Source organism: Salvelinus namaycush, chromosome 20, assembly GCF_016432855.1.
Source record: "Salvelinus namaycush isolate Seneca chromosome 20, SaNama_1.0, whole genome shotgun sequence".
Taxonomy (NCBI): domain Eukaryota; kingdom Metazoa; phylum Chordata; class Actinopteri; order Salmoniformes; family Salmonidae; genus Salvelinus; species Salvelinus namaycush.
Genome location: NC_052326.1, coordinates 50,153,420 through 50,173,338, shown reverse-complemented (window position 1 = coordinate 50,173,338; position 19,919 = coordinate 50,153,420). Strand labels below are relative to the sequence as shown.

The 19,919-nt window shown below is 41.5% G+C and overlaps 1 protein-coding gene across 1 annotated transcript in view; it reads right to left on the bottom strand.

The window, feature by feature from the left end:
* LOC120065469 (nuclear factor of activated T-cells, cytoplasmic 2) overlaps positions 1 to 19,307 on the bottom strand; it is a 29,134-nt gene extending 9,827 nt beyond the window's left edge. Inside the window, exons 1-8 of the mRNA XM_039016513.1 lie at positions 18,347 to 19,307; positions 17,742 to 17,913; positions 15,739 to 15,941; positions 15,338 to 15,510; positions 8,663 to 8,803; positions 4,127 to 4,182; positions 1,659 to 1,791; positions 726 to 1,415 (exon numbers count right to left, since the gene is read on the bottom strand). Coding sequence (XP_038872441.1) covers positions 726 to 1,415; positions 1,659 to 1,791; positions 4,127 to 4,182; positions 8,663 to 8,803; positions 15,338 to 15,510; positions 15,739 to 15,941; positions 17,742 to 17,913; positions 18,347 to 19,266 — 2,488 coding nt within the window. The 5' untranslated portion in view covers positions 19,267 to 19,307. The remainder of the gene's footprint in view (positions 1 to 725; positions 1,416 to 1,658; positions 1,792 to 4,126; positions 4,183 to 8,662; positions 8,804 to 15,337; positions 15,511 to 15,738; positions 15,942 to 17,741; positions 17,914 to 18,346) is intronic.
* Positions 19,308 to 19,919: the final 612 nt, after the last annotated feature.

The following is a 19,919-nucleotide window of genomic DNA, read 5'->3' as shown; positions in this document are numbered from 1 at the left end:
GTTTTTTGCTATTTTAGTGATAATGTATGGGAGGTGGCTTACTTGGATATTTTGTTGCATGGTTTGCTCACAGCTCTTTTTGTGCAACCTCGAATGAGAGTGTCATTCCAGTTTACCTCAAGTGTTGTGTTATGCCATTACATATTACATATGACTATGGCCAGTGACGGTGTCTTGTGGTTATTTATAGATCCATTCTCCATAAAGGTTCTATAAATAACCATAAAAAAGGGTTGTAACCATTGCAAAACCCTTTTTTGGTACTATATATAACCTTTTTTAATGGTTCATTATAGAACCTTAGGAAAAAGGTTCTTTACAGCACCATACAGGTTCCATTTGGAACCTTATGAGCATGGTTATTTTATTGAACCTTAAAAACAGGCTTCCGCTATGGTTACAAGACAAAGAACCCCTATCTGGTACTATTTAGAACGTTTGTTTGTGTGTGTATATGTTCTGTTTATGTTTGTTCATCATCTGTATCTCCTTTGTACAAACTGTAGTCAAGCTTAGGGATATGACTAAATGAGTTTCCTCTTTCAAACATATCAGAGTCTCTTTGAAGATGTTGCTGTGCACTGTATATCAGTATAGTCCATCTCAAGTTCCAGCATCAATAACCATTTAACCATACACATTGTCACGAATTCAAAACAACAAGTTAGAGGAGCCTGGAGTACAGTACGTTTCTGCAGTATCCAATATGTTTTGTACTAACTCACCATCATCCAGATAGGCTTGGTTCAGGTTTTCTTGCTTCGCTGTCACCTTCCCAGGGACTGGCCCACTCTGGCTCCCTGTAGCGGCTGGACCTCTCTGGGTCAGGATGTGGCTGTGTTGTGGTGGAGACCTGCTCAAGACAGGCACCACCGTGTGCATGAAGCCCTGGTACTGGCCTTTTGAGGAACAGGCCTCTGGCGAGTCACCAACCTTCCATAATGAAGCTGCAGCCCGGTACCCATCACCCACCATGGTGGCGTGCTGGTGTTGGGCCAATGGGACAGCTACGTTGACAACACGCTGATTGGTGGCCGAGCGAGAGGGGTGGAAGGGTTGGGACGCTTGGCTGGAGTAGTGCTGGGTATAGGACATCTGAGATGGGGAACCACTGTGCATCATCACTGGGTGGTGGTTCATATCTTGATACAGGACAGGGGTGCTTCCCAGGCTTCGGCTTTTACTGGGGTAATAGACAGATGGGTCCTGTGGTTGATAGGCATTGGGATCGTGATGGCTTGCAAGCTGGCAGGATGCCAAGGATGTCATGCCAGCCACTATGTGGCTATTAGGGTTGAGATGGCTACTGGGGGTGTGGTGGTAGGACTTGGATGACATTCCTAGGATTTGGGAGACAGCGCAGCCCAGCTGGCCAAACTGGAAGTCATCTACGGGTTCCGTTTTAATGGCGGGAACTGAAAAGGACATCAAATCTAAATCAGATTTTGGATTATAATTAACAGTTGGTGCTCAAAACAAGTTAAAGGGATAGTTCACACATATTTAAAAAATGACACATTGTCAATATGTAACTTGGCTGAACTATTCCTTCAACTAGTAATCAATCCGATAGTGATGAAATTTGCAATGTAAGGTGTGGCCTTATCCAGTTCTAATGATGACTAAAAGATGTAAGGATAGAGCAAGGATGGACTCACCGGTTAAAGGAGTGTAGGTGAAGTGCTGCGCCTGACTGCGTTTTCTCCTCCCGTTGATCACATAGAAATTGACTTTAGCCGCGTGATGAATGGTGGGATCTCGATACGGAGGGATCTCCACAAACAGCATGCTCTAGATATAACATATGGTGCAGATGAACGTCAATCAGTCATTTGTCATAGAGAGTATCACTGGGCGACGGTAAGGACATATCTATACTAAGACTGTATGACATCATGTAGAAGAACATTGACAAGGAAAAGTACACTGTTAAAATGAAGTGCTTTGTAACACCACAACTAGTGGCAACTGAGCTACCACCAACTTGAAGAAGAGAAAACCATATCTTTGCTGGAGTATTGAAACACATCCTCCTGAGATGTTCTGAAACATTACATGTTGTGTTGTAACACCACTTAATCAAGTGTTGTGCAACACCTTGCCAGGGACTGGCAGCACTAACAGAAAACATTGAAAACACTATTTTGGTGTTTCGAGTCCTGTTTAGTGCAGAATTAGATATCTTCTATTTTGGTGTTGTTTCCACTCTCTAAAAGCTTCTGAACACCATTATGATATTTTAAGTCCCATTTAGGGCAGAATTAGATCTCTTTTTATGAAGTGTCTTAAAGCTTACATTTTTGGCCGGCATTGTCAAGTACAGTGTTCAAACAACCAGCACTAGCTGGAGGTTGAACTGCAAGAATAGAATGTCGGTTTTGATATGCGTTCATCATGGCACAACAAGCTTCATACTAATATACTTTTTTCCCCTTCAAACATGCATACAACATTGTTTGAAAGAATCAAAAAGTCAACTTATTTTTTTATTACACACAATCATGTGGCAAGATAGGAAAAGCAAGGTGATTAAAACCAAAGACTTCCAATGAGTTCAATCCCTCAATGTTCTCTCTCAGTCTCTTTGGTTATCCTCATGAAAGAAATTGAGCAACTGTCATGACTTCCGCCGAAGTTGGTCCCTCTCCTTGTTCGGGCGGCGTTCGGCGTTCGACGTCACCGGGCCTTCTAGCCATCGCCGATCCACTTTTCATTTTCCATTTGTTTTGTCTTTGTTTTACACAACTGGTTTCAATTCCCCAATTACATGTTCATTATTTAACCCTCTGTTTTCCTCAGGTTTTTGTGCGTGTTTGTTTATTGTAAGTTCGGTCCGATGTTTGTGGGCTTGGTGTTACTTCATGTATTTAGAATTTTTGAGTCAAATTCCTTTTGTTACTCATCTCTGCTGTCCTGCGCCTGACTCCTCTGCACCAGCTACACCCAGATCCTTACAGCAACATATTAATTTGGATGTATTCTAACATTATTTTAGTAAAATTAAATTAACAAATCATTGATTTTTTTTTATTTTAATTAAAACATATTTTAACACTTCATTGAGTCAGTTATGAAATGACAGAGGGGATACAGATAGGTGGGAGAAACAGACTGAAGGGTTGTAGCAGGGAATTTAACCCCGGTCTTCGGTGTGGAAACGGGTGACGTGTCTATGCCGGAGGCGTTACCGCTAGACCACAGGCTCTGCACCACTTGCATTCATTTTTATTAAGTAGGCCTATATGTTGGTCCATTTAAATTCACCCCAGAATAATTTTTTACATTGTGGCTGTGGTTGATTGAGTAAAATTTGAACTAAATGTACCATTTTACTGCCCCTCTAGTTTCTAATCTGTCTAAATAAAGCGTTGAACAAATAAAGGTGGAATTTCACAAAAAATATTGATATTTAGGCTATAAACTAGTAGCATTTGTAAACTATTGGTTGTATGAGAAAACACCGTTTTTGTGTTTTGATGCTGACTTTTACATGCACCGAAACTGTAAAAAGTGTTTTCACAACACTCTCTTAAAAACATCAATATTCAGGTTGAAGAACCACTTTGGGTGTTTCAGAGTACTTCATTTCTGTTTTAAAGGTGCAATATGCAGAAATTGCTCCGCCATTTCCTGGTTGCTAAAATTCGAATAGTTTGCCTTATTTCAGTTTATGTGACAAAACAAGCAATGCATAGTGTAGAGAATCATTGTACAATCTAAACTGCTGTGAAATATATTTTCAATAACTACAAATATTATATGTTCAGCTGTTTGAAGCTGGTGTACAAAAACTTAAGAATGGGAAGCATAGAAATGGCGCACATAGAACAGATCTACCGCTCCTTAGAGTTGCGTTCAATGAGAATGATAGATATTTAACTCACATGTCTATGTGAATTTGGTCGGGTCACCCAAAAAGTTACATATTACAGCGTTAAAACACATTCAGTGTGTCATAACTCTTATATTGGGTTTAGATTGAAACACCCTCCAAACACCAGATCTCATCTTAGGTGCACTACTTCTCATGGTTTCACTACACAGTCATGGTGTTTTGAGACTTTCTATTTTTACAGTGTAGGAGTTAGCTAGTACTGTTGGTAAAGGTAATAGGACGGTAACTCACTTTCTGGCTCTTGTCTCGGTCCACTGTAGCTTCTGCTTCCCAGATTTGTAGCCCGTCTGAAAGAAAGACAATGCAGTGTACCTTAATCAGGAGGGGAGCAGAGATTGATATGAACAAACCATACAATAAGTAGAGAGGAATATGAAGGTAGGAATGTGAAGGAGGGAGTGTGAAGGCAGGAGTGTGAAGGCAGGAATGTGAAGGAGGGAGTGTGAAGGCAGGAATGTGAAGGCAGGAATGTGAAGGAAGGAGTGTGAAGGCAGGAATGTGAAGGCAGGAGTGTGAAGGAAGGAGAGTGAAGGCAGGAGTGTGAAGGCAGGAATGTGAAGGCAGCTAGAAACTAGAAATACAATGTATTGTTATTATTTAAAATATAAGTATATAAAACAAGTGAGCTGGTGTATTTACAGTCAAATAGAAGCTTTAACATCCCACAAACACTCACCAACAAACACAAGTCTGTGTTGGTAGCATCAAACTTAACAATTACAAAAGCAATTGTCACAATGTTAAGCAAGCATCTGTAAACCTATAATGGTGATGAGGATTTATATGAAAACCCCATATCCACCCCCATGTTCTTCTCAGAAACTGGTACGTAGGCAGTATCAGTAATGATTGCCATTGATCTCTGTTTTAGTATATTCCCATCTCAACGTTTACCTCCTGCTTACAGACCACGTTTTGAGTAAAGTGAGACAGAAACGTCTGTCTGCTTGGAGATGGTATCGATGTTTGTCTAACCACATCCTCTCGCACTAAACCACATGCTAAACAAGAGAGCAGTTTACAAGCTCATAACAGTGCCTTTATTCTGCACCCAGGCCATGTTACCTAACACCTCTATGTTAGAAGACCTTGTTACCTAACACCTCTATGTTAGAATACCTTGTTACCTAACACCTCTATGTTAGAAGACCCAGACCTTGTTACCTAACACCTCTATGTTAGAAGACCCAGACCTTGTTACCTAACACCTCTATGTTAGAAGACCTTGTTACCTAACACCTCTATGTTAGAAGACCTTGTTACCTAACACCTCTATGTTAGAAGACCTTGTTACCTAACACCTCTATGTTAGAAGACCTTGTTACCTAACACCTCTATGTTAGAAGACCCAGACCTTGTTACCTAACACCTCTATGTTAGAAGACCTTGTTACCTAACACCTCTATGTTAGAAGACCTTGTTACCTAACACCTCTATGTTAGAAGACCTTGTTACCTAACACCTCTATGTTAGAAGACCTTGTTACCTAACACCTCTATGTTAGAAGACCTTGTTACCTAACACCTCTATGTTAGAAGACCTTGTTACCTAACACCTCTATGTTAGAAGACCTTGTTACCTAACACCTCTATGTTAGAAGACCTTGTTACCTAACACCTCTATGTTAGAAGACCCAGACCTTGTTACCTAACACCTCTATGTTAGAAGACCCAGACCTTGTTACCTAATACCTCTATGTTAGAAGACCTTGTTACCTAACACCTCTATGTTAGAAGACCTTGTTACCTAACACCTCTATGTTAGAAGACCCAGACCTTGTTACCTAACACCTCTATGTTAGAAGACCTTGTTACCTAACACCTCTATGTTAGAAGACCTTGTTACCTAACACCTCTATGTTAGAAGACCCAGACCTTGTTACCTAACACCTCTATGTTAGAAGACCTTGTTACCTAACACCTCTATGTTAGAAGACCTTGTTACCTAACACCTCTATGTTAGAAGACCTTGTTACCTAACACCTCTATGTTAGAAGACCCAGACCTTGTTACCTAACACCTCTATGTTAGAAGACCTTGTTACCTAACACCTCTATGTTAGAAGACCCAAACGTTGTTACCTAACACCTCTATGTTAGAAGACCCAGACCATGTTACCTAACACCTCTATGTTAGAAGACCCAGACGTTGTTACCTAACACCTCTATGTTAGAAGACCCAGACGTTGTTACCTAACACCTCTATGTTAGAAGACCCAGACCATGTTACCTAACACCTCTATGTTAGAAGACCCAGACGTTGTTACCTAACACCTCTATGTTAGAAGACCTTGTTACCTAACACCTCTATGTTAGAAGACCTTGTTACCTAACACCTCTATGTTAGAAGACCCAAACGTTGTTACCTAACACCTCTATGTTAGAAGACCCAGACCATGTTACCTAACACCTCTATGTTAGAAGACCCAGACGTTGTTACCTAACACCTCTATGTTAGAAGACCCAGACGTTGTTACCTAACACCTCTATGTTAGAAGACCCAGACCGTGTTACCGAACACCTCTATGTTAGAAGACCCAGACCTTGCTACCTAATACCTCTATGTTAGAAGACACCGCACAGAGGCATCATCATCCTGTAATGACGATGCAATGATGAAAATGAATAATTGAAATAATTATTGTCCTATGTGACTCAGTAAGAGCGTAGCACTGGCCAGGCTAAGATCATGGGTTCCATTCCCAGGCTAAGATCATGGGTTCAATTCCCACAGGAAAAAAAGTGTCTGCTAACTGGCATATTTGATTGATTTGTGTTCTTTGAGCATGTGCAGTGCATAACCGTTTTGTGACTGTTCCAACTCCAAGCTTTTGGGAGTAGTGCATCACTGTAAAACGATGATCTAGTTTCCCTTCCTGTATTGCAGTCAGGGTGTTATTATGACTGAAGTAGACATATCACTGCCCTGTACTATGGCTCCAGTGCTAACAGTTGCCTTGGCAATATGCAAACAAGATGGGAATACAAAATAAACAAACTAGATGATAATAATCATATCCATGTTGGGCTAGTAGTGGTGGTCTGAAATAAATCTTTGCATTATACAGCCATGGTGATGATTGAGAGCTTGGAGTCCATTGAAACCAGTCCATTGAGAACAGTAATCTATACACATCTAAGCAGGTCAAAGCTGAGCAGGTTGGTTTCAGAACATGCAGTACATTCATTCTGGATCACAACAGAGTAGAATTGCGAGAGAAAGAGCGAGCCAAAGGTTTTAAAAAAACAAAATAAATAAATAACTTTCTGGCAATTGTCATCTCAATAGGACAACTATTACAAAAATAATGATCAATTAGAGCTGTAGGAACTCAGTGGCCTTGTGGTTTGAGTGTCTGCTCTGAGATCGGAAGGGTGGGAGTTTGATAGTCGTAAGAATCTGACCCGGTGCATCTCTACTTGGCACTCAGCATTAAGGAGATAGATTTGGAGTAGGGTTGAATATTTTACAAATGTTCCATCCTGAGAATAAATCACTTTTCTCCCAGGTAACCCAGTATTTCCTGCCAAAATTTGTATTGCACAAGAGACAGAGATTATACACTTATGAATAACCCATCATTCATTAGATAAATGGCTAATACTGCATGAATGTTGTGTCTGAAAGGGGTAGGCTAGGACATCTATATGAAACAAAGGATCCCCTTACAAAAAAATATTGCAGTTAGAATGCAGTATAACTGCAGTCAGAGTGCAGTGTAGCTGCAGTATGCTGCAAATACTGCATCCACAATAACACTGTGTTTTTTTACTGCAGTGATTTTGTGTAAGTGCAGTTAGAGTGCGGAATAACACTGCAGTTATTCTGCAATTACTGGGTCCAAAATACCACAGTTATTTACTGTACATTTACTGCGGTTTCAAAACTGTAATCTTTTTTTGTAAGGGTCTATTTGGATTGGCTGGAATTTGAACGGAATTGTTGGAGAGAGAGAAAGACTACAAGAGCGTGCTCCCGCATGCATGCACTGATTTAAAACAACTACAATAAGGGACAATAAGAACATATGGCGGCCCCCGAAAGCCAGACGGAGATGTGTAAATTAGACGCGCATTCAGTCCTTATGTTACTGCAGCATATGCAATGCTGGAGCAAATGTAGGGCCTACCTGTCACAAGAAAAAAAAGTTACCATGTTGAGATTAAACATGCGCTGTCTGTCCCCACCCTGAGTGTTGATCATTGATTATGCAGATAGCAGAGCGAAGGCCATAGAGAAGAACATATTTAGACATCTCATATAATTTAACAGTTCCATTTCACATCATGCTGTTCATATAAATAATTTATTATCATTTACAGGTTTATCGCGGGATGGGCATAGGGAGTGGTTTTTGGAGGGAAATCTCGGTATATCTCGGTAACCCGTTTCCCGGCATTCAACCCCAATTTGGGGTAAGGCCCTGCGATAGATTATAGATAGACCATAGCATCCTGTTCAGGGAGTGTACTTGTACATCAAGCTGCCTCATGCTATGCTCCGGGCTCACACAACCCAAGGCTACTAACTGCTGCATGAAGAAAAGACTTAAAGGCTTAGCCCATTTCTATAATTTACTACCATGATGCTGAACATTACTAAAGGTAGTGTACAGTATGCCATTATTAGACACAATTACTTTTTCCGTTCTGTTTGCTCTTAGGAGTCTAGGCAAGGTTACTGTAAAGTACAACTGTTGATATAAAAAGGGCTTCATAAATATATTTGATTGATTGATTGATTGATTGATTGATTGTAAAGTCCTCACCAGGTGTCTTTTCTGTGAACACCACCTTGGAATCAGAGGTGAAGTTCTGTCCTGTCAGTATCACCTGTTGTCCCCCTAGAACCGAGCAGCGCTCTACGTCCTGGCGCTCTACAGTGGGAAGCTCGTGGGCCGACCTCTGGGCTGTGGAACGACAGTAGAACGTCTTTAGGAGAACATTAGAACAACCATAGGAGAACATGAGTCACATTCTGAGGTGCAACGTGTTGCACAAGCTGTGAGTAGAATAAGTGTAAAGGGAAAGGGAAAGGGAGATACCTAGTCAGTTGTACAACTGAATGCATTCAACTGAAATGTGTTTTCCGGATTTAACCATTTCAACTAAGAAATGAAGGCATATTATCCATTCCAATGCAAATGACTCATCATCACGTAGATGACTAAATTCTAGTTATATAATCCCCTCCTTTTAACGCACATCAATGAAGAAAAGTTCCTAATTCAATCGCTCTGCAGATTATTTTTTGTGGTTGATAGCGAAGCGTTATTGTTATTCTCTGTATTATTTTGTTTCTTTTTTTCTTGACAAATAATTCAAGAATAAACTCTTAGAAAAAAGGTGAAAGAGTTATTCGGCTGTCCCAATAGGAGAACCCTTTGAAGAACCCTTTTTGGTTCCATGTAGAACTCTTTCCACAGAGGGTGGAAAGACATGCTAGCAGATACCCATAGACTTCCAGTCATTGCGCTAATGCTAGTTAGCATTGCCTTGTAAATCTACCTCTAACTTCCTTCATACTGGACACAGAGACATAGAAATGGTATCCACGAGTTGATCAGAAGTAGATAAAAGGCATTATTGCCAAAATCCCGAAGTATCCCTTTAACAATTCGCTTTTTTGACTATATAATTATTATGATTAAAATAATCATCAAATATCTTCTTCTCGTGGACTAAAAGTCAGATTCACTCCAAATTGTATCTTTGGAGAAAATAACGTTTGAGAAAATAACGTTGATGCATTCAAATATGGCCACACTATAGCAGAAGATGAATATTAGCACATAAAATATGCAAACAAATTAATATTCTTCTCATGAGCCATAAGACCAAATTACACCAAATGTGGAATGTAATCAACAAAGTTAGAGAAAACCTAATGGATCGGTCAAATTTTACATGTCCTTTTAAACCACTGTAAATTCACTCCACAGTGGCCTATCAACTTGAAACTTGTCATCGCTATCAGGGACGTCCCAAAGATGAACCTGACTGAATTTGGTAATCATCTTCTCCTCATGAACCATACATCATATTCACTCCAGATCAGTCTTTAATGGTTTTGAGATTTTTTGTTGTTGCTGCATTTAAATATGGCCGCACTGTACCTATAGATGCACGTTAGCACATATGCTAATGCTAAAATACTTTAAAAATTTTCTACTCATGAACCACGAGTTAGATTGACTCCAGATTTAGTATACAAACTCAATGAATTAGCTTCTAATGAATTTAAGAATGATTATTTGCTGCATTCAAAGTCGGCAATGCTAGACCACTAGATGGTACCATATCACACCAAGACTATAAGAACTGAACCGATGCACATGGGGCCATGAAATTTGGTATGTAAACCTTATGTAGATGTCCTTAGAAGCTGTGTGAATATAAAGCCACTGCGACTTTAGATGGCTGCACCAGAAAAGTTTGTGGCACTATAGATGTCATTGGCACCAGTTGCACATTAGGATACTAGAGCAATAACTATTTCTCAAGTGAACTTGAATGTTAGATTTAATGCAAATTAATGTTAGATTTAAATTATGCAGACGAAGAATGTAAGATATTGTGATTTGTATACGTACATTCAGAAAGTATTCAGACCCATTGACTTTTTCCACATTTTGTTATGTTACAGCCTTAATCTAAAATGGATGAAAATAGTTGTTTCCCCTCATCAATCTACACACAATAGCCCACATCTAAAGCAACATTTTTTTTGTTGTTGAAATTTTAGCAAATGTATAAAAAACGGAAATTACACATTTATATAAGTATTCAGACCCTTTACTCAGTACTTTGTTGAAGCACTTTTGGCAGCGATTACAGCCTTGAGTCTTCTTGGGTATGACGCTATGAGCTTGGCACACCTGTATTTGGGGAAATCCTCCCATTCTTCTCTGCAGATCCTCTCAAGTTCTGTCAGGTTGGATGGGGAGCGTCGCTGCACAGTTATTTTCAGGTCTTTCCAGAGATGTTTGATCGGGTTCAAGTTCGGACTCTGGCTGGGCCACTCAAGGACACTCAGAGACTTCTCCCAAAGCCACTCCTGCGTTGTCTTGGCTGTGTGCTTAGGGTCGTTGTCCTGTTGGAAGGTGAACCTTCGCCCCCAGTTTGAGGTCCTGAGCGCTCTGGAGCAGGTTTTCATCAAGGATCTCTCTGTACTTTGGTCCGTTCATCTTTCCCTTGATCCTGACTAGTCTCCCCGTCCCTGCCACTAAAAAACATCCCCACAGCATGATGCTGCCACCACCATGCTTCACCTTAGGGATGGTGCCAGGTTTCCTACAGATGTAACGCTTGGCATTCAGGCCAAAGAGTTCAATCTTGGTTTCATCAGACCAGAGAATCTTGTTGCTCATGGTCTGAGAGTCCTTTAGGTACCTTTTGGCAAACTGTGGGCTGTCATGTGCCTTTTACTGAGGAGTGGTATTTGGTATTTTATTAGGATTCCCATTAACTGCTGCAAAAGCAGCAGCTACTCTTCCTGGGGTCTATACAAAACATGAAACATGACATAAAACAGAACATTAATAGACAACAGCTCAAGGACAGAACTACATAAACAAATAAAAAATGACAAAAGGCACACGTAGCCTACATATCAATACATATACACGAACCATCTAGAACAAATAGGGGAAAGGCGTTGTCCTGTGAGGTGTAGCTTTATCTGTTTTTTGAAACCAGGTTTGCTGTTCACTTGAGCAATATGAGATGGAACGGAGTTCCATGCAATAATGGCTCTATATAATACTGTACACTTTCTTGAATTTGTTCTGGATTTGGGGACTGTGAAAAGACCCCTGGTGGCATGTCTGGTGGGGTAAGTGTGTGTGTCAAAGATGTGTGTACGTTGACTATGCAAACAATTTGGTATTTTCAACACATTAACTTTTCTTATAAAAAGAAGAAGCGATGCAATCAGTCTCTCCTCAACTCTTGATCAAGAGAGACTGGCATGCATAGTATTTATATCAGCCATCTGATTACAATGAAGAACAAGATGTGCCGCTCTGTTCTGGACCAGCTGCAGCTTAACTAGGCATTTCCTTGCAGCACTCGACCACACAACTGGACAATAATCAAGATAAGACAAAACTTGCAGGACTTGCTTTTTTTTACAATCTAAGGTAACACAAAGTAATTTAGTCTCCTCAGCTTGTTCAACAGCCACACAATTCATTACCAGATTCAGCTGAGGTCTAGAACTTAGGGAATGATTTGTACCAAATACAATGCTCTTAGTTTTAGAGATGTTCAGGACCAGTTTATTACTGGCCACCCATTCCAAAACAGACTGCAAGTCTTTGTTAAGATTTTCAGTGACTTCATTAGCTGTGGTTGCTGATGCGTATATGGTTGAATCATCAGCATACATGGACACACATGCTTTGTTTAATGCCAGTGGCAGGTCATTGGTAAAAATAGAAAAGAGTAGAGGGCCTAGAGAGCTGCCCTGTGGTAAACCACACTTTACATGTTTGACATTAGAGAAGCTTAGATTAAAGAAAACCCTTTGAGTTCAATTAGATAGATAGCGCTGAATCCACGATATGGCAGAGGTTGAAAAGCCATAACACATACGTTTTTTCAACAACAGGTTATAGTCAATAATATCAAAGGATGCACTGAAATCTAACAGTACAGCTCCCACAATCTTCTTATTATCAATTTCTTTCAACCAATCACCAGTCATTTGTGTCAGTGCAGTGCATGTTGAGTGCCCTTCTCTATAAGCATGCTGAAAATCTATTGTTAAAATTCGTTTACAGAGAAATAGCATAGTATTTGGTCGAACACAATTTTTTCCAACAGTTTGCTAAGAGCTGGCAGCAAGCTTATAGGTATGCAGCTAGAACCAGTAAAGGCAGCTTTACCACTCTTGGGTAGCATAGACTTTCCTCCAGGCTCAGATTAAAAATATGACAGATAGGAGTGACTAGAGTCAGCTACCATCCTCAGTAGCTTTCCATCTAGGATGTCAATGTCAGGAGGTTTGTCATTATTGATCAATAACAATAATTCTTCCACCTCTCCCACACTAACTTTACAACATTCAAACTTGCAAATCTTTTCTTGCATTATTATTATTATAAAAAAATGTATGTTGGCATTTCCTGCCTAAGTTTGCCCAATTTGCCAATGAAGTAATTAAAATAATTGGCAACATCAAATGGTTTTGTGATGAATAAGCCTTCTGTTTCGATGAAAGATGGAGTTGAATTTGTCTTTCTGACCATAATTTCATTTAAAGTACTCCAAAGCTTTTTTCCAAGATCATTGATCTTGGCTTCATAATACAGTTTCTTCTTCTTTTTTTTGAGTTTAGTCACATAATTTCTCAATTTGCAGTAAGTCAGCCAGTCCGATGTGCAGCCAGACTTATTAGCCACCCCGCATCTCTTTCAACCATACAATTTTTCAAATCCTCATCAAACCATGGAGCATTAACAGTTCTAAAAGTCAGTTTCTTAACAGGTGCATGTTTATCAAATTGGAAGAAGCAATTTCATAATTTCAGCAAGTGCAGCGTCTGGATTAATCACATCAGACCAACAAATATTTGTAACATCATACACATAAGAGTACCAGCTAAATATTTAGTATGATCTCCAATACACTATTTTAGGCCCAACTTTTGGAACTTTGGCTTTCCTGGATATAGCCACTATACTGTGATCACTGCATCCAATGGGTACTGATACAGCTTTAGAACAATGTTCTACAGTATTAGTAAACATGTGATTGATACATGTGGATGATCTTGTTCCTGTAGTGTTTGTAAACACCCTGGTCCCCAAGAAAGTAGACCTCTCTGTTTACATCACATACACTATCAAGCATTTCACACATATTATTTAGATACTGACTGTTAGCACTTGGTGGCCTATAGCAACACCCCAAAAGAAAAGGCTTTAGATGTGCCAAGTGAACCTGCAACCACAACAGTTCAATAACACTTGACATGAGATTTTCTCTAAGCATTACAGGGATATGGCTCTGAATATATATACTGTATATATACAGCAACACTTCCCCCATAAGCATTTCTGTGTATTGCTATTGTATTGCTACTGCTGTATCATCAAATTAATTATCTAAGTGAGTCTCAGAAATGGCTAATATAGCAAGTTATTGGTTTCATGAACCTTATTTCTAAGGCTACGTAAATTAATATGGGCTATTTTCAGCCATTTCCTGTGTAGCTTATCAGAGATTTGGAAAATAGCAAACAAAGCAAGATAAAAAAAAAAAAATACATTGAGCAGTCCATTAATCAATTGGTATGTGTGTGCTGGCTTCCGTCTGGCCACTCTACCATAAAAGCCTGATTGGTGGAGTGCTGCAGAGATGGTTGTCCTTTTGGAATGTTCTCCCATCTCCACAGAGGATCTCTGGAGCTCTGTCTCCGTGACCATTGGGTTCTTGGTCAGGGAGCCTTAGGAAGAGTTTTGGTGGTTCCAAACTTGTTCCTCTTAAGAATAATGGAGCCCACTGTCTTCTTGGGGACCTTCAAGAAAGTTTTTGGTAGCCTTCCCCAGATCTGTGCATTGACACAACCCTCTCTCTGAGCTTTGCGGACATTTCCTTCGACCTCATGGCTTGGTTTTTGCTCTGACATGCACTGTCAACTGTGGGACCTTATATACTGTAGACAGGTGTGTGCCTTTCCAAATCATGTCCAATCAATTGAATTTACCACAGGTGGACTCCAAGAAAGTTCTGGAAACATCTCAAGGATGATCAAAGGAAACAAGATGTGCCTGAGCCCAGATCCGAGTCTCATAGCAAAGGGTCTGAATACTTATGTAAATAAGGTATTTCTGTTTTGTAGTTTTAATGAATGTGCAAAAAAATTCTAAAAAACAGTTTTCACTTTGTGATTATGGGATATTGTGTGTAAATTGATGAGGAAAAAATTATTGGATCAATTTTAGAATAAGTCGATAACGTAACAAAATGTGGAAAAAGGGAAGGGGTCTGAATACTTTCCGAATGCACTGTATCTGTATAATCACATAGTGTTGCCCTATTATGTGGTCTGAACGTAGTGAAAAGTAGATCTTTTATTTAGGAAAATTAGAAACCAGAAGTTGTGCCGCTTGAGCAGTCAGCGTATATATATTATAAATATAAATATTTATATATAAACTCAATACATGAATGACTTTAATTCAAAGATAACCAACCTACAGCACTAGACTACACTTCACCTGCGTCATCCTTGTGGTATTGAGAGATAATCATGGTAATGCCTTCACTGATTGCACATAAAGGAAGATAGTTCCTACATGCTTGCTTTGATATCCAACTGATCTTGTGTCCTTCCTGTCATCCTGTGAACCCCGTTCATTGCTGCTCGCAGCTAGATTTATGATTATTATTTGTAGTAGTAATAGAATTTTGGGTTTCAGGAACAAAAGTTCACTTACAACACTCGATGGGAAGGGAGGCCACTTGAAGAGAGACATACTGTCCTCCTGGTTGAGGAATATGGACCCGAAAGACAAGGCGGACACAGGTGTTTTTGCGTCCCATGTCTGTCTCGCCTGTCCTGAGCTCGATGTCAGCATTTCTCAGCTTTAGTATCCCAGCACAGTCAATCCTTTACAAGGGAAGTAAAACAATGTTTTATTAATTATTTTATACCCTAGCTCTGAAAACATATGTGTGTTTGTGTGCGCATGCATATGTATGTGTGTGTGTGTGTGTGTGTGTGTGTGTGTGTGTGTGTGTGTGTGTGTGTGTGTGTGTGTGTGTGTGTGTGTGTGTGTGTGTGTGTGTGTGTGTGTGTGTGTGTGTGTACTGTCTCTAACTTGACTGCTCTCCTTACACTGCTCTCATGTTGTTCTTGGGCTCCAGAGGGATCTCCAGGACCTTGGTGCCATGGACCTTTCTCTCTTGGCTTGGTGTGGTGACCGTTTTCCCCGTGATGCGGTGCACCTGGTAGAAGGCATGGGGTTTGAGGACCCTCTCGTCAGCCGTTCCGATGAACACCAGCAGACCCAGTGGAGCAGTGCCTCTGTATCCATGAAGCTGTCGAGAGATACAACCAAACAAACCGTTTTACCTTTAAGGGGACGTTACACTCCAAAAACCAACGTTTTCAGACCTCAATAGTGGTCTTGTGTTGAGATATGTCCACATCCCAAGACATCTATTGCGTAGAATCACCTATGTGCCAAAACCAAATCTTATTGGCTGCTTATCTTTTCCATTCATTTGTGGTTGAGGCAGAGCTGACTCTACGCAATCAATGACATTGGATGTGGGTTCTGAAAACAACTGACACACTTCGATCTTGGAGTGTATCCATTTAACATTTTTGATACTGTTGAATTCAAGACTGTGTCCTCTGTACTGCAGAGCTACAGTATTCTTACAGCTTTTAAACATGACAGTAAATAATCATATCATTCTAATATGTAATCCACGGGACCATAATTCATTCTACACTCTTAGAACAAAAAGGTGCTATCTAGAACCTTAAAGGGTTCTTCGGCTGTCCCCATAGGAGAACCCTTTTGGAACCCTTTTTTCTAAATGTACTTATCAAAATATTAACTGATAAAACTGTTGAAATCGGAGACGTCCATAATTACTTTGAGAACATCAAGGGTTAACTACCTCCAACAATATCACAGTTGAATTCTGTTACATAATGAAGGAAAATGACTTCATAGGTTACGAAAGGCCAACTCCCGACATAATTATTTGCATATGGCTAATGGTTAGCAGAAGGATAGCATCACTACTGTTGCCCTGGACCCAGAAATGGCTTTCACATCCTGAGATGAGAAGACAGCTCACTGCATTAGTAACTATACAATAAAACCAGCATGGCTTAGTCAATATGTCCCTGAACTTTATACTTCATATGGGTGGATCTTCCATAATTTAAAATACACTTGAAAGTTAACCTCGATCCCAGGCTTAAATGGTAAAGAGCCGGGAGCGTTTGGTACCCTGGTCCGTTCTATGTAGCGTGTGTGAAACACAAAGGAACCCTGGAACCCTGCGTCAGTAGCAGGTCCAGGATTCAGGACTGGCGTGTCAGGTATTGGGTTAATTGCGTGGAACTGTTTCCCCCTTGTAAACAAGCTAGCTTGCTAATGTCATGTTGAATTAACGTCTCGCAAATCATACCCTGAATCGGTTATTATCAGGTCATGTGAAACCAAAACGTAATTCTCACAAATGCTCCAGGAAACCAAACCAGCGTACCGATTTTCATATGAAAACGTCCTATGGTGGTTTAACTGTGCTGGTTTTGTGGTTGAATGGGTTTAGTCATAATAATGCAGGCTGATACATTTGTTCATTTACATATTGTTGCTGGGCACCTGAGACAGACATGGTGACGTAATGACAAGGAAATACCACCACAGACACATATTCATACACACAGGAGTAAAAGCTGCACTGTACACTGAGTATACCAAATTAGTCGGGGCATTGATCCAACAAGGTGTCGAAAGCGTTCCACATGTCAACACCCATATATACATACATCAAATAAAATCACATTGTATTAGTCACATGCGCCGAATACAACAGGTGTCGACCTTACAGTGAAAGGCTTACTTACGAGCCTCTAACCAACAATGCAGTTTAAAAAATACGAATAAGAAATAAAAGGAACAAGTAATTAAAGAGCAGCAGTAAAATAACAATAGCGAGACTATATACAGGGGGTACCGGTACAGAGTAACGCTTGCCTTGCGATACTCTGTCTATGACTAGGGTGGCTGTAGTCTTTGACAAGTTTTACATACATACTGTACATACATACAAAGGTTAAACAAACACACACTCCTCCATCCCCACACCCAGTACCTGAACCACAGTGTGTCCTCCGCTGGCCGCTTTGACTGCTCCCCTGCTGCCCTCTGTCTCGTAGTGGGCCCGGTGGTGCTGTTTAGGCTGCTGCTCCAGACAGAGCTCATACTGGTCGGAGTGACTGGGCAAGTGCCACTCTAGAGGGGGCAGAGATGGCACAGGGATGCCACTGGAGGGAGGGAGGGAGGGAGGGAGGGAGGGAGGGAGGGAGGGAGGGAGGGAGAGAGAGAGAGAGAGAGAGAGAGAGAGAGAGAGAGAGAGAGAGAGAGAGAGAGAGAGAGAGAGAGAGAGAGAGAGAGAGAGAGAGAGAGAGAGAGAGAGAGAGAGAGAGAGAGAGAAAAGGGTGTGGGAGAAAGAAAGAGAGAGGGTTTTCACTCGTAACATTTCCTGCCATAACACACAAAATACACATCAGTACATTACATCACAATTTCAAATGAAATTCCTCTAAGGTTTTCTTAATACTACTTATTTACCTGTCATTACAGATTCATGTGACTGTCATTACTTCTTAACCTGTCATTACAGATTCACGTGACTGTCATTACTTTTCATTCTTATGAGGGATCATCTTTTCATTCTTATGAGGGATCACATTATACCTGAAGGCTCCATGGGCTAGTGAAGCCGGCCAGAAAGATGTAGGGAGGATGTAGAAGGTCTCAGCCCCAGCTCTGCCTCTCCGCCCATGCTCCCCCTGGCTCTCTCCATACGTATAGCACTCAACACTGGGCCGCACCATCTTGGAGGGGACCGCCCTGGGCATGCTGGAGCTGAGGCTGCTCAACACCTCTTCAACGCTGGGCATCTGCTGAGGGGCATTGCCCTGTGGGTCAGCTTGGGCCAAGGGTCGTCCTTGGGGGTGGTGAGGCGAGGGGCTGGGGCTTGGGCTCCGGGAGCGCTGCTGCTGCTGGCTGGTGGTCCCCAGATTGGGGCCGCTGTACTGGTCGTAGGTGCGTTTTCCCTGAGGAGAGGCGGAGCGAGAGCGGGGGTAATCGTGGGAGTGTGGCGAGGAAGACCGCTGACTCTGCGGTACCAGGAAAGTCTCCTCTGTGATGCTGGTTCGCGGGGAGGTCCCAGGGGAGGAGTGGGCCGAGGACGTATGGATGCCCTGGAGGCCCGGGAGGAGGTCCAAGGCGGTCAAGCCAACCACGCCCCCACCACCACTGGGAGATACACAAGGCGAGACCCAGGGCGAGTAGGCCTCAGACAGCCAGCCCGTGGAGGAGTTGCTGCTGGCAGGGCTCTGGGGTTCTCGATAGGCCGTGTTCTCATAGCCAGGCACAGTCAGGGCCGTGGTTCTGAGGCTGGCGTCCAGGGGATGAGTCTGGTGAGGGTCCCCTGATGGGGTGATCTCAATCCTGGGGCTAGGAGAGGGAGCACCCCTTGGCCTGGAGGGGAGATCCAGCGAGTTAAACCCAGGCCCAGACAGGCTGTCAGGGACAGGTCCATGGTGGTAAGAGGAGTGGCTGGAGGTTGTAGGGGCGTTAGTGGAGCTTCCGTCACAAGGGTAGGGCACCATAGATGAGGGGTTGTGATCTCCGCGAGGGGGAACCCCTGAGTTGTCTGCTAAGAATATGGCAGGATGAAGGGAGTACTCATTTAGGCATTATGTATTGCAACATTTCAGGATCAGAATGGTGATTTCTTCTAAACTAACACGTCATTTCAGTGACTATATTTTTTGTTCTTTAAAAAAATTTGTTGCCAAGTATTTTTTTATGAACATCAGGCAATTACCAGCAATAATAGGAAACTTGTTCTTAAAACAGCAGGCATGTGAAATAGACATAGAGTTACACTGGGTCGAGGATTTTACAACATAAGTGTTTGACAGCTGAGTAGGCTGTTCCTCTATTATTGGATAGTCCATAATTCAACAGGGGTTAAATATGGCTACGGGACAGATCAACATTTACTGGTGGAGGGGCTGGTCCAACTCAAGGTATCATAAACAAAATGCACCCCCCTTCCCAAAGTCCAAAATACTTTCACATGACCCTCCCCTTGTACTTTAAAATACATTGAACACCCTCCCCCCTCATAGAATTAACTCAGAGTAATGTTTACGACCACAAATAACGGTAACTGTAGAGACCCTGTGTTTATAAACGTGGATATCGACGTAACTACTTCAGCATGCTTTTGTGGCACAGTCGATGCCACGCAGGGCTA